The 13,697-nt window shown below is 35.7% G+C and overlaps 1 protein-coding gene across 1 annotated transcript in view; it reads right to left on the bottom strand.

Moving 5' to 3' along the window:
* The window catches only part of LOC107752276 (1,4-alpha-glucan-branching enzyme-like), a 192,494-nt gene that overhangs the window by 27,139 nt on the left and 151,658 nt on the right, over positions 1–13,697 (bottom strand). Inside the window, exon 14 of the mRNA XM_016568208.1 lies at positions 2,537–2,667. Within this exon, the coding sequence (XP_016423694.1) occupies positions 2,537–2,667 (131 nt within the window). The remainder of the gene's footprint in view (positions 1–2,536; positions 2,668–13,697) is intronic.

The following is a 13,697-nucleotide window of genomic DNA, read 5'->3' as shown; positions in this document are numbered from 1 at the left end:
AATAAATAAATATATAAATACTGGGAATAATAATAATAATAATAATAATAGTAATAATAATAATAATAATAATTATTATTATTATTATTATTATTATTATTAAAGGTATTAGCTGCAATATAGTGGTGTATTGCTGGCCAAAATATGCTTATTTTTGTAACAGTAAAAAGTCCAACAAAAAAATTATATTTTAGTTTGTCTGATTTGCATTTAATAACAAAGATCATGTAATCATGGAAAGTGAGTGATTAATAAAAGATCATAAATAAAAGATAAATTAAAAGATGGGAAAAATTAAATAAAATATAATACATAATAGACATTAAAAAGGAGAAAAAAAAAAATATAATTTATTATTAATAATATGATAATATGATTTAATTATTAATAATTTATTTATTTAATAAACATATTTGGTTAAATACAAACCTTTGGGAATAACTACAGTGTTAAGGATTTACTAATGTTGCAATAATAATAATAATAAATTATTATTAGTAGTAGTAGTAGTCAATTTTTTTGCTGTGATAATGAGGCATATTTGAGAACCAAATCAGATTATTTGTGCAACAGTAAAATATCCAATTAAATATTCTGATCTTGTGGTCACAAAGATCATGTTAAACACCATTCAATAGCAATTCAACAAAAAATTTAAATTGTCATGTTTGCAGTATGTAACATTTTACATTTTTCAAATGTAATATTATTAAGGAGCAATATAGTGGTGTATTTGCGGCCCAAATCAAAGCTGTATAATAAATTAACTGCACTATATATAAAAATCAGAGACACAATCACAAGGAGACGCATCTGAGGTGTAAAACTGAAAACCGGTCCACTGAAGCTCCCTGAACACACCAAAAACACACAAGCCCATTCCACTCTCACATATCTAGAGATACAGTGTGTTATTATGACTTTACCTGACCCATCTGATACCATCTAACAGACGACTGACTGATAACAGAGAGAAATATGGATGCAAACGCACAGCTATATGTGTGTGAGATGGTTGGGGTTTAATGAAAAAGCACTCTGGACTCGTTGGGTCAGACTTGTTTACCTCTTCTGACACAGAGTGGCACTTTCATCTGTCTTCTGCTCTAATTGGACGCTCTGCTTCGACTCTCATCTTTCAAGCACGGTTACCTTACAGACACACACTATTATTATTATTATTATTATTATTATTATTATTATTATTTAGGCCAGGGTATTAGCTGCAATACAGTGGTATAACAACAACAACAATACTACTACTACTACTATTACTACTAATAATAATAATAAATATTGGGAACGATTACATTATTATTATTATTACAACATTATTATTACCGTTATTTATTATTATCATAATTATTATTTAGGGTATTAGCTACACACACACACTGTAACGCGTGTTTACCTCTCGCGCTCATAATGACAGCTATTTCTGCAGCTTCTCAGCTGTTTGCATCTGAAAGCTGGGTTCTCCTTCAGCACTTCCTGCAGCTTCACAGCGACACCGACGCAGCTAAACCTGTTGTACACAATCACACTCTTCAATGAGGATTCTGTCATCATTTGCTCACCCGCATGCTGTTATTTATTATTATCATAATTATTATTTAGGGTATTAGCTGCAATACCGTGGTGTAATAATAATAAAAATAATAATAATAATAATAATAATACACATTGGGACTAATTACATTATTATTATTAATATTATTACAGGAGGATTATTATTACAGTTATTTATTATTATCATAATTATTATTTATCCGCAATACAGTGGTGTAATTAAAAAAATAAAATAATAATAATAACAATAATACATATTGGGAATGAATACATTATTATTATTACAACATGATTATTATTATAGTTCTTTATTATTATCATAATTATTATTTAGGGTATTAGCTGCAACATTGTGGTGTATTTCTGGCCCAAATCTGCTTATTTTTGTAACAGTAAAATATCCATTGAATTAAATGTTTTTTTTGGTTTGCCTTCTTTGCATGCAATAACAAAGATCACGTGAATCCCTTTTTGAATAATTTGAATCAAAGTGAAAAATACAATCAGAAAAATAAAAGATTTTTCAACTCATGTTTTGTTATTGTTTATGTTTTGTTGTAGTACGTATGCATTACTATTTTGGTTTTATTTTTATATTTTCAGTATTTTTAATTTTAGTCTAAGTTTTAGTAATTTTGGTATGTACTTTGCCATTTTTATTATTTTTTAGACTTCTATTTATTTTTATTTTTATTTCAGTTTTATCAATTTTAGTACTTCAATTTAAACTTAAAAAAAAAAAAATAGAAATGCTGCCTTGGTAACCAACTGAAATAAGTTTTTCATCTAATATTTCTTATTTTATTTATTTCAGCTTTATTTCAATTAACGCAAACTATTTTTAATAGTTTTAGATTTTGTTGTAGTTAATAACAACACTGCTTTTCTCCGAGACAGATATCAAACCTTTGAGAGCAGCATTATGAAGCTGTCATCAGACGGAGCGTCTACAAAGGTTTAAGGATACTTCCCCGGCGGCCCCACTGCCACTCTGTAGTTGCTGTAGCTGTTGGTTGCGTGGAAGTTGAAGATGAAGATGACGTTGGCCCTCTCGAAGACGATCACCTTGTCTCCCTCGTGTTTGGCGCTGATGTAAGCCTACAGAGAGAGACGGAGATCAAAGATTGAGCACAGTGGGATTGCATGAGATTTGTGTGCTTTTAATCACACATGTTCTGTATCTCAGCCTCTGCATGTTTGATATGTCTTGTACATAATGTTAAAAATAAATAAGCAATTAAAATTAGTGCCAAATAAACAAAAAGACCATCAACAAATATGTATGATTTACATATATATCTCACACATAATCTAAATAAATAAATAAATACAATTAGTGCAAATTTAATTTAGGAAAAAAAATTGGGATCAACTACAGTATATTCTTAAAAATAAATTATAAGTAAAAGTAAAAAGAAACATTAAAGTATTTCTCTATTGTGATTAATTTTTTGTTTCATCTATGTTTTAGATGCAGTATATTTGAGAATTGGTGGCCAGCTTATTTTTTGCAACTGTAAAATTTCAAATGAAATCAATATCAAGAAGCAAGAAGAATATTTCCAAAGGACGCATCCACTGAAGATCTTTCTCCCTACAAAACACAGACCCTTCAAACTACTCAAACTCCAACTTTTGAAATGTGGGATTTTTTTTTTCTTTTCTTTAATATCTAACTGAAATCCAGAGATGACACTCTTGGGGCATAACTGCAGCTCACTGTCAGCAGCAGATGACTAAAGTGATTTAGCTGGTTTCCAGCAGAAAGACAAGTCTGTAACATGCCATTACCAGAGATTATCAATGTCACTCTGCCCCACTATTTTTAGTGGTCCAGACCCTCAACCAATATGGGAACTGAAAAAGAAAGAGAGATAAGAAACGCTCCAACTGAACAGATAAGACATCCAGATGAAGGAGCCAGAATTCAGGATTCATCTGAAGAGTTGCATTCTTTTCTGTAGCTCTTATAATTTGCAGCATGAAAAACAAAACGGTTATTCAAAAAGCGAATAAATGATATAAAACAAGCAAAGATTATTAAACCATCAATGACCTCAGTCTAGCACGAATAGTACTACCAACAAAAAAATAAAATAAAAAAAAATGTCAGTGGCCTTTTCACACAGAACGCATTTTTTTCTATTTCACTGCGGTACTTTCCCATTGCTTTTTACATGTAAACAAATACACGCCACAGACGGACGTGTTTGATTGACGTGTCTTTCGTGTGCAAAACGACATTCCAAAAACATGGAGCTCAGGGCCCAAAACTAGTCCAGTTGCATTTCGAGGAGGGGGTCCCCCAGTAAAAAAAACACATTCGGGGGGGTAAAATACACGTTTTTGGTGGGGTTCCCTAGTGCTGGGCGGTATACCGGTTCATACCGAATACCGGTGTTTATTTTTGTTATGATATGAATTTTTAAAATACCGCAATACCGGTGTATGTCGCTTAAACCAGTGTTTCCCAACCGGAGTGCCATCTGTCGAGCAGGGGTGCCGTGTAAAAAAATCCTTTTTTAATATTTTTAAATTGCTAAAATGTTCAAAAGAGCATCTATTATATAATATCCATTTCTGATGTCGCCAATAATTAGAGATGCACCCGAAATTTCGGCTGCCGAAAATTAGTTCACCACTCAGGTTTCACTTTCACGTGGTGTGACACTCTGCATATTATCCCGCTCCGCACAGTCGCTCCACTCATATACCGTTCATGCGAATCGGAACAGCAAAGTCCACTCAAAAATTGAGCCGACAGGAAACATCGCACCGCAGCCGACTCGTCAATAAATGAGTACAAAACAGCGTTTCCTAGCACCTGTCGATTACTGATTGTTTGGAATTATAAATATGAGCGTAGTTCGTCTGTTAATATCACATGCACTTTTTTGTTTGTTGTTTTTTTTTAGTTCGTTACTCAGACGCAGGCAGTGCGCTGCATGAGACAAAAAAGTAATATAGCCAAAACAACCGCATAGCTGCTCTTTAGTGTAGATGCATGTTGATTTTATCAGACGATGCCGTGATTATAAATGAGAGTGACTCCTGGTTAACGTATTAAAAGGGGTCGTGTTTAGTCACTATATAGTGTGCTATTTTTTGACAATATTCACTCATCATGACAGTAAAATAGGGCATTCTAAGTCAATATACTGCAGTATTTCCTCTCTTAATCAGTAGAAAATATGGTTAACACCCGGTCATGCATGAAAAAAAAAATACCGTCATGTACCGTGAAACCGGTATAATTTTGAAAAATACAGTGATATAAATTTTTGGTCATACTGCCCAGCACTAGGTTCCCCTATTAAAATTCACATACCAGGGGCTAAATAACACGCTAGTGGAGTCGCTTTAACCAGCGGACATGAAAAACAACCTGCGGCAACAGTGTTAAAGGGTTAGTTCACCTAAAAATGAAAATACTGTCAAATTCCGTCTGCAGTGGTGCACCACCGTTATGGAAAGAGTATCAGGATGCATGCACTTGCTTCCGGTTCATGTAAACAACGCCGTTTACATGAATCAGAAGCAAGCGCATACGTCCTGATGCTCTTTCCATAATGGTGGTGCACCGCTGCAGACGGGATGAGGAGGAGAAGAATTGTTGAATAAAGCCGTTATTTTTGTTTTCTTTGCGCACAAAAAGTATTCTCGTAGCTTCATAAAATTACGGTTGAACCACTGATGTCACATGGATTATTTTACCGATGTCCTTGCGACGTTTCTGGACCTGGGAACATTGCAGTTGTGTTGCTGTCTATGGAGGGCCTGAGAGCTCTCAGATTTAATCAAAAATATCTTAATTACCTTTAGGAAAAATAACCATGGTTTAAAAAAACAAAACAAAACATGGTTACTATAGTTAAACCATGGTAAATTAACCATGGTTTTGCTACACTGACCATAGTTTAATCATATTTGTAGTAAAACTGTGGTTATACAAATGGTAATCAATACACCAAAAAACATGGTTACTACACATTTACTATAATAAAGTGTAAGGGATATAACTGGGCATGGGGGCAAAAAATCCACCAAAGCAACAAAAATGCCCCTCAAATTTAAGGTAAAGAAGCAAAAAATGCCCCTGCACAATCAAACAAATATATTACAACTGCCCCGTTTAAAGTGAAATGTGAAAATGAAATTTAAAGTGTCGGTTGTGGCATAGAATTTTCGATCTCAGTTTGCTTCACATTTCTTTGCACGTATTTTTTTGCAGTGTTGAGCATTCTAACCAATCACGCACATTTCTGTTGAGTTTATGAATGCAGTGGCCAATCAGAAGCGTTCCGATTAGTCATCGACCGAATTCGCTCACAGACTGAAGACTGTACTCAGTGTTTCCGAGTCTGGCTACTATAAAGGGATACTTCACCCAAAAATGCAAATTCTGTCATTAATGACTCACCCTCGTGTCGTTCCAAATCCGTAAGACCTTCATTCATCTTCTGAACACGAATTAAGATATTTTTGATTAAATCTGAGAGCTCTCAGGCCCTCCATAGACAGCAACACAACTGCAATGTTCCCAGGTCCAGAAACGTCGCAAGGACATCGGTAAAATAATCCATGTGACATCAGTGGTTCAACCGTAATTTTATGAAGCTACGAGAATACTTTTTGTGCGCAAAGAAAACAAAAATAACGGCTTTATTCAACAATTCTTCTCCTCCTCATCCCGTCTGCAGCGGTGCACCACCATTATGGAAAGAGCATCAGGACGTATGCGCTTGCTTCTGATTCATGTAAACGGCGTTGTTTACATGAACCGGAAGCAAGTGCATGCATCCTGATACTCTTTCCATAACGGTGGTGCACCACTGCAGACGGAATTTGACAGTATTTTCATTTTTAGGTGAACTAACCCTTTAACACTGTTGCCGCAGGTTGTTTTTCATGTCCGCTGGTTAAAGCGACTCCACTAGCGTGTTATTTAGCCCCTATTAAAATTCACATACCAGGGGCTAAATAACACGCTAGTGGAGTCGCTTTAACCAGCGGACATGAAAAACAACCTGCGGCAACAGTGTTAAAGGGTTAGTTCACCTAAAAATGAAAATACTGTCAAATTCCGTCTGCAGTGGTGCACCACCGTTATGGAAAGAGTATCAGGATGCATGCACTTGCTTCCGGTTCATGTAAACAACGCCGTTTACATGAATCAGAAGCAAGCGCATACGTCCTGATGCTCTTTCCATAATGGTGGTGCACCGCTGCAGACGGGATGAGGAGGAGAAGAATTGTTGAATAAAGCCGTTATTTTTGTTTTCTTTGCGCACAAAAAGTATTCTCGTAGCTTCATAAAATTACGGTTGAACCACTGATGTCACATGGATTATTTTACCGATGTCCTTGCGACGTTTCTGGACCTGGGAACATTGCAGTTGTGTTGCTGTCTATGGAGGGCCTGAGAGCTCTCAGATTTAATCAAAAATATCTTAATTCGTGTTCAGAAGATGAATGAAGGTCTTACGGATTTGGAACGACACGAGGGTGAGTCATTAATGACAGAATTTGCATTTTTGGGTGAAGTATCCCTTTATAGTAGCCAGACTCGGAAACACTGAGTACAGTCTTCAGTCTGTGAGCGAATTCGGTCGATGACTAATCGGAACGCTTCTGATTGGCCACTGCATTCATAAACTCAACAGAAATGTGCGTGATTGGTTAGAATGCTCAACACTGCAAAAAAATACGTGCAAAGAAATGTGAAGCAAACTGAGATCGAAAATTCTATGCCACAACCGACACTTTAAATTTCATTTTCACATTTCACTTTAAACGGGGCAGTTGTAATATATTTGTTTGATTGTGCAGGGGCATTTTTTGCTCCTTTACCTTAAATTTGAGGGGCATTTTTGTTGCTTTGGTGGATTTTTTGCCCCCATGCCCAGTTATATCCCTTACACTTTATTATAGTAAATGTGTAGTAACCATGTTTTTTGGTGTATTGATTACCAGTTGTATAACAACATTTTTACTACAAATATGACTAAACTATGGTCAGTGTAGCAAAACCATGGTTAATTTACCATGGTTTAAATATAGTAACCATGTTTTTTTTGTTTTTTTTAAACCATGGTTATTTTTCCTAAAGGTTCCAACCCTAATTAAGATCCATTTGAGCATGCTGTAAAGTAAGTTTGTTAATAGCTAGGAAACAAACCTCAGTATTCAAGCAACCTTCAAATGTCTGTCTTTATCTGTGCCAATGTCTTCATTTGTTTTTAAAATGTGCAGCAAGCAACAGCTACAACTGTGTGTTAGTCCAGCCTCATATTTTTATTCCCTCATTCATCAAAACAGCCATAAGTACTGGTCAGTCCTAAAAATCACCCTTTCATTTTTCATAACAGTTTAGTCAGTTGATTCAAGCACATAAATCTAGCCCAAAATATTCTTCTAGCACTTTCCTTCACTTTAAATGCAAATATTTGGTATATTTAAGAACACAAATCCCCTTTTAGTCATTTGTAGAATACGAGGATCGAAGGAAGGAATACATCCGATTCCAGCAGCCGTTCGTCATTCCGTGTAACCGTAACATGAGTCTTGCATTTTGGAGGAATTTACTGTAAATAGTCTAGATCTGAGGGGGTTACATTTTCATCGACATGGCTGGCACAAAAGCAGATCCTTTGAAGTAGACATATAAGTGAGGAGGTGAGGCAATGCTCTTCATTGTCATGATATACTGGCGCCAAACTGCTGCACAGGAGATAATGTGTGTTATGGAGTGCTGGAACTATATCCCTTAGTGCACACACAAACAGCTTTAGTGTTTTAATAGAGATTCCCATCATGCCTGGTTTCATTTCATAGCTAAAAGCATGCTTTCGAATAAGGTGATCTCAATGGAGAGACATGAATGTCCTAAAAAGATTATGAATCACGGGGTAGGAAATTGGCAGATTCTGTGAAAATGGTTGGGAGTGGTCTATATAAGTACATTTTTATGATACTGTAATGCTTTAGTTGTTTTAAGCAATATCATTTTAAGATATTTAATTAAGAAAAGATTGACCAAACATCATCCATGACTAGAACTATCGGTTTATAATTTCTCATTAATTTTAATAATCCATTATAAACTATCCCTTATTAAGGATCTGAAAAAAAAAAAAAAAAAAAAAACACAAACGACAGTAAGGCTATCTAAAAAAAGAAACTATTTAATTAACTAATACTGTATTTTATGTGCCATTGTAGAAAATGTTATCAGTCAAAATTTACCCTAAACCCTTAAAAATGAAGCCAAACATTAATATATAATCAATAACAATTTTCTTGAAAACACTGTGCACATTTAGCGGTTGTGCAGCATAATTAAAATTTGCAGAGGACTGTGTTTATTGTTTTTAATTTTAGTACTGAATTTAAATTAGGGGAATATGTACACTACAATTTAAAAGTTTTTTTAATATATATATTCTTTTATTCATTAAGGATGCATTAAATTGATCAAAAGTGACAGTAAATAGAGTTATAATATTACAAAAGATTTATATTTAAAATTCTGAGAAAAAAGAGAATTATGAAAAAAAGTATTATGGTTTCTAAAAATAAATTAAGCAGCACAACTGGTTTAACAACAACAATAATAATAGTAATAATAATAATAATAATAAATGTTTTTGACCAGCAAATCAGCATATTATAAAGATTTCTGAAGGATCATGTGACACTGGGGTAATGAAACTGAAAATTCAGCTCTGCATCACAAGAATATATTTTAAAATAGAAAACTTGTAATAATATTTCACAATATCATAATACTGACTAGGACACAATTTATGCAAATATTTTGTTTTTTATTATTATTTATTTAAACTACCTTGAGTTAAAACTCAATATAGCAAATTATTAGTCACACACAACTCCTGATTTTGGGGGATTTCACAGGATGCAGAGGAAACTTGTTGCCCCAAGGGCACGGACCTGCAACATTTCGATGACCTTCAGGATGCCTGCAGGGTTTTATTGTATTCTGTGTTCGTCAGTTAGCCAGTGTTTTGACATCCACAGTTACTCATTCATGACTAAGCACTGATTTGCTCAGGGCTCAAATGTAGAAACTTATCTGGCAGACCTTTGGAAACCCATTATGCCATACTGAGGATCTGGATGAATTTTACACAAAAATAAAAATCTTTTCTTATATGACAGAAAGAGTTATGATAGTTATGAAGAGCTATGATAAACACAAGTACTGTATGTAGCCTTTCGTCCTGAAAGGAGAAGTTCATCCAAAATGAAAATTTGCTGAAAATTTGCTCACTCCCAGGCCATCCAAGATATAGATGAGATTGTTTCTTCTTTGGAAATGATTTGGATAAATTCATCTTTACATCACTTGCTCCTCAATTGATCCTCTGCAGTAAATGGGTGCCGTCAGAATGAGTGTCCAAACAGATGATAAAAACATCAAAATAGTCCTCAAGTAATCCACACAACTCCAGTCCATCAATTAATGTCTATTAGTCCATAATCCATAATAACGCTTCCTCCAGTGAAAAAAAAAAGTCATCAAAATCCACCGATATATTTGTTTAGAATTGTTTTGGACTGTTTGCACTTGCTTGATCTTTGCATATTTCTCTCCTCATTCAGAAGAGATTTCACTGGAGTAAGTGATATTATGGACTTGCATTTTAGCAGCAAAGTTTTAAAGTTCAAAATGTCTTAATGATTGATTTATTTCTTATAAACAAGGAGCTTTTCACTTCACAAGACATTAACTGATGGACTGGAGTTGTGTGGATTACTTTGTGGATTGCTGTGTTGTTTTTAATCAGCTGTTTGGACTCTCATTCTGACGGCACCCATTCACTGCAGAGGATCTATTGGTGAGCAAGTGATGTATGCAGCAGCCATATCACCCTGTAGCCCAAGACTGATCGCCCACTGCAAACGGTCGCCAAACCGAGGTCCTGACTCTCTGTGGTCATTAAAAATCCCAGGATGTCTTTCGAAAAGAGTAGAGGTGTGACCTCGGCATCCTGGCCAAATTTGCCCATTGGCCTCTGATCATCATGGCCTCCTAACAATCCCCATATCTACTGATTGGCTTCATCACTCTGTCTCCTCTCCACCAATAAGCTAGTGTGTGGTGGGCGTTCTGGCGCACTATGGCTGCCGTCGCATCATCCAGGTGGATGCTGCACACTGGTGGTGGACGAGGAGATCCCCCCCTCACAATGTAAAGTGTTTTGAGTGCCTAGAAAAGCGCTATATAAATGTAACGCATTACTATAATTATGTAATGCTAAATTTCTCCAAATCTGTTTTGATGAAGAAACAAACTCATCTACATCATGGATGATCTAAGGAGTTAGTAAACTTCTCCTTAAAATAAATACTTCATGGGAAGCATCCTTATTTTCAAGTCAAGTAAATTGGGTCAATGCTGATTTCACATCGACTCTAAAGCACAAAAACTGATGTAAACAAACTATTTCTGAAAATCCGTGAAACTAGAGCACTTGAGCTGCTCGTGTCTAGACATATTGTATATGTCCTGCTGTGTGCAGTAGTGGACAGACTGTAAATAATATATGATTGCCCCTTAGCACAGAAAGACAGGAAGAGAGAAACAGAGAAATAGACACAGGAGCAGGGATGAGTTACTGAACAGCGGTCCCTGTTTGCAGCACAGCGGGCGCTCTGTATGATTGTAGCTGCATGTAAACAGCGCCCGGCTAAAATCACAGCTTTAGTCTTTAGAAGCCTGCTGAGAAACTGTTTCAAATTAGCAGAAGGCCCATGCAACCGGCTTTTCAACCGAAGTCCCCTGCAGGGCTGGAGGACATATTGAAAACTGATGATATATAGTGCTTGTGATTTCTGCTGGAGATATCAAATGTGATGGAGCTAATAAAGCCACGTAGTGAATGCTGCAATGGTTTTAATTACGCTTTTCCAAAGATTATTTATATTTTATTAGACTAGCTTTGTGATGGTTCCTTGTCTCGCATGCAACTTGAGGGTCTGAGAGCCTTAACCGTCAAGATTTTCTTTGGGAATACCACATAGAATGTCCCTATACCTGATATAGGTATTGTGAGAAAACACACTCCAGCAAAGAACTTGAAGGTTGGCCTACACATTTTTTTGTAGGCCAATCTCTGCCTGTCAATAACTTTATCACTAGTAGTTTGCTAACATTTCTTGAAACAGCTCGACATCTGTTACAGCACCGTTTAATAGTTTTTATAGCGTCTCATTTAGATTCAAGCTGATTCGTGATATTTTTATGAATCAAAGCGAGTCATTTCACTGAATTGATTCAAAACTTACTGATTCAATGATGTTCGTGAATGTCTGTGTGTGGACTTTTTGCAATGCCGTGCATGTATTAAAATCCTTGATGAAATGATTTTTATATTAATGTGTAAAACATATACGTAGGCAAACATTTTACTACTAAATATTGTGATATTGATGTATATACAGTAGGGATGTGCATCTCATGACTCAGGCCGATACGATATGCATCTCGATGCATAGCCAATGATACGATACATTAAAGATACATATAAAGCAGCTACCGATGCGATAAGATTCCCCCCTATTACGATGCAGTGCGATCCGATTTTGATTCGATTCGATTCAACACAATGCAATTCGATGCAATACGATGCAATGGAGATCAATTTTAATGCCTCGAGGCCTGTTTCATAAAACAAGTTAACCAAATAAGCCAGGCTTATTTCAGTTAGTCTGACTCATTGTCAAATGATTTGGTTCCATCAAGTAAATTTAACATAGGCCTAGATCAAGCTTAGTCACTGTGGCAACTTATGCTGGGAAACTAACCTGGTCTATGGTAACCTGGTTTTATGACAGCTGTACCTTTTATAGTTTGCAGAACAGATAGCAGAACATTAGAACATTACAATCTAAAATTGCTCTTTAAAGCATTAAAATACCTAAATTAAAAGTTAAACTCACTGAATTAAAAATTAAAATAAATAAAGAAAATTACTATTTTAACTGCTATAAGAAACACATTAACTCATTTGAGCTTATATTAGTTCTGTACTAGCTTACATTTGATTTACCTATTACAATAGTCCCTTTACAGTTACTGCTATCATAAAAATGCACTTATATCTACATATAAGTGCATGTTTATGATAGCAGTATTACAATTCCACAAAAGACACATTTAATGTCCAACAACAAATATTTTAGCAAAATGTATATTTTACTCAGAATTATTGCGCTCCTTTTTGATTATGCTCTGTCGCGCAGCAGCGCTCGTTGCTCTCGCGTGCCTCGCCCACTCCTGACAGTACAATATTTTAATTTGTCGTTTATGGAACCGCTTTAGCCCCGATTGATTTGTTAGGTTTTTGACTTTAATCCCAGTTTTTCCTCGGGTCTCCGTATGTTGTGATTCGTCATATTCATGACGAGAGAACGCGCTTAAGAAACAGTTTAGAGAGGAGAAATCAATCTACATATGAAACATTGGTCACAGTCTTTTTATGCTGATGCACCGAGCAAATCTGTGAATCTTTCCATCCCTAATATACAGTTTTATGCACAAGTTTGGGCACCCCTGATAATTATCATAATTTTAGTTTATAATCTGCTGGGCTTTCGAAGCAGCAACTTCATTTGGATATAATTTATACCTTATGGAAACAGTAATGCCGGGTTCAGACTACACAATATTTTTGTCGGTCACGATAGTCACTGTGTCAGATTACACTATTTTGACTCCTAAAATCTTGTCATGTCGTGGACAAGAAACATGTCAGACTACACGTTGCTTCCCGACCATTCATCACGTGCCGTCTTTAACGACGCGCGAGATGTCATCGAGAAGGCGGAACTAGCGACTGACTTCCGAAAACAAGAGTGTAAACATTGCTGAAGCGCTTCCGCTATAGTTCGCCAGCATTTTTCTTTCTTTGTTCTGTCGTGGTAGTCCCTCGATGACACATCATACAGGCAGGAGTACTGTTGCCACAGCTCCACGAACCTTTCCTCCATCTCATAATTATTTTGTTTCACTATGTTTGAAACCTGTGTATGAAAGAGCTTCTGTGCCCTAACATTGTTCGGGAGGCAGACACACTCTTGCAGTTTAAATCTAGATTAAAGACCCA

This window comes from Sinocyclocheilus rhinocerous, unplaced genomic scaffold (genome assembly GCF_001515625.1).
Source record: "Sinocyclocheilus rhinocerous isolate Xijiao unplaced genomic scaffold, SAMN03320098_v1.1 scaffold1012, whole genome shotgun sequence".
Lineage (NCBI taxonomy): Eukaryota > Metazoa > Chordata > Actinopteri > Cypriniformes > Cyprinidae > Sinocyclocheilus > Sinocyclocheilus rhinocerous.
This window is presented reverse-complemented; position numbering and strand designations above follow the sequence as displayed.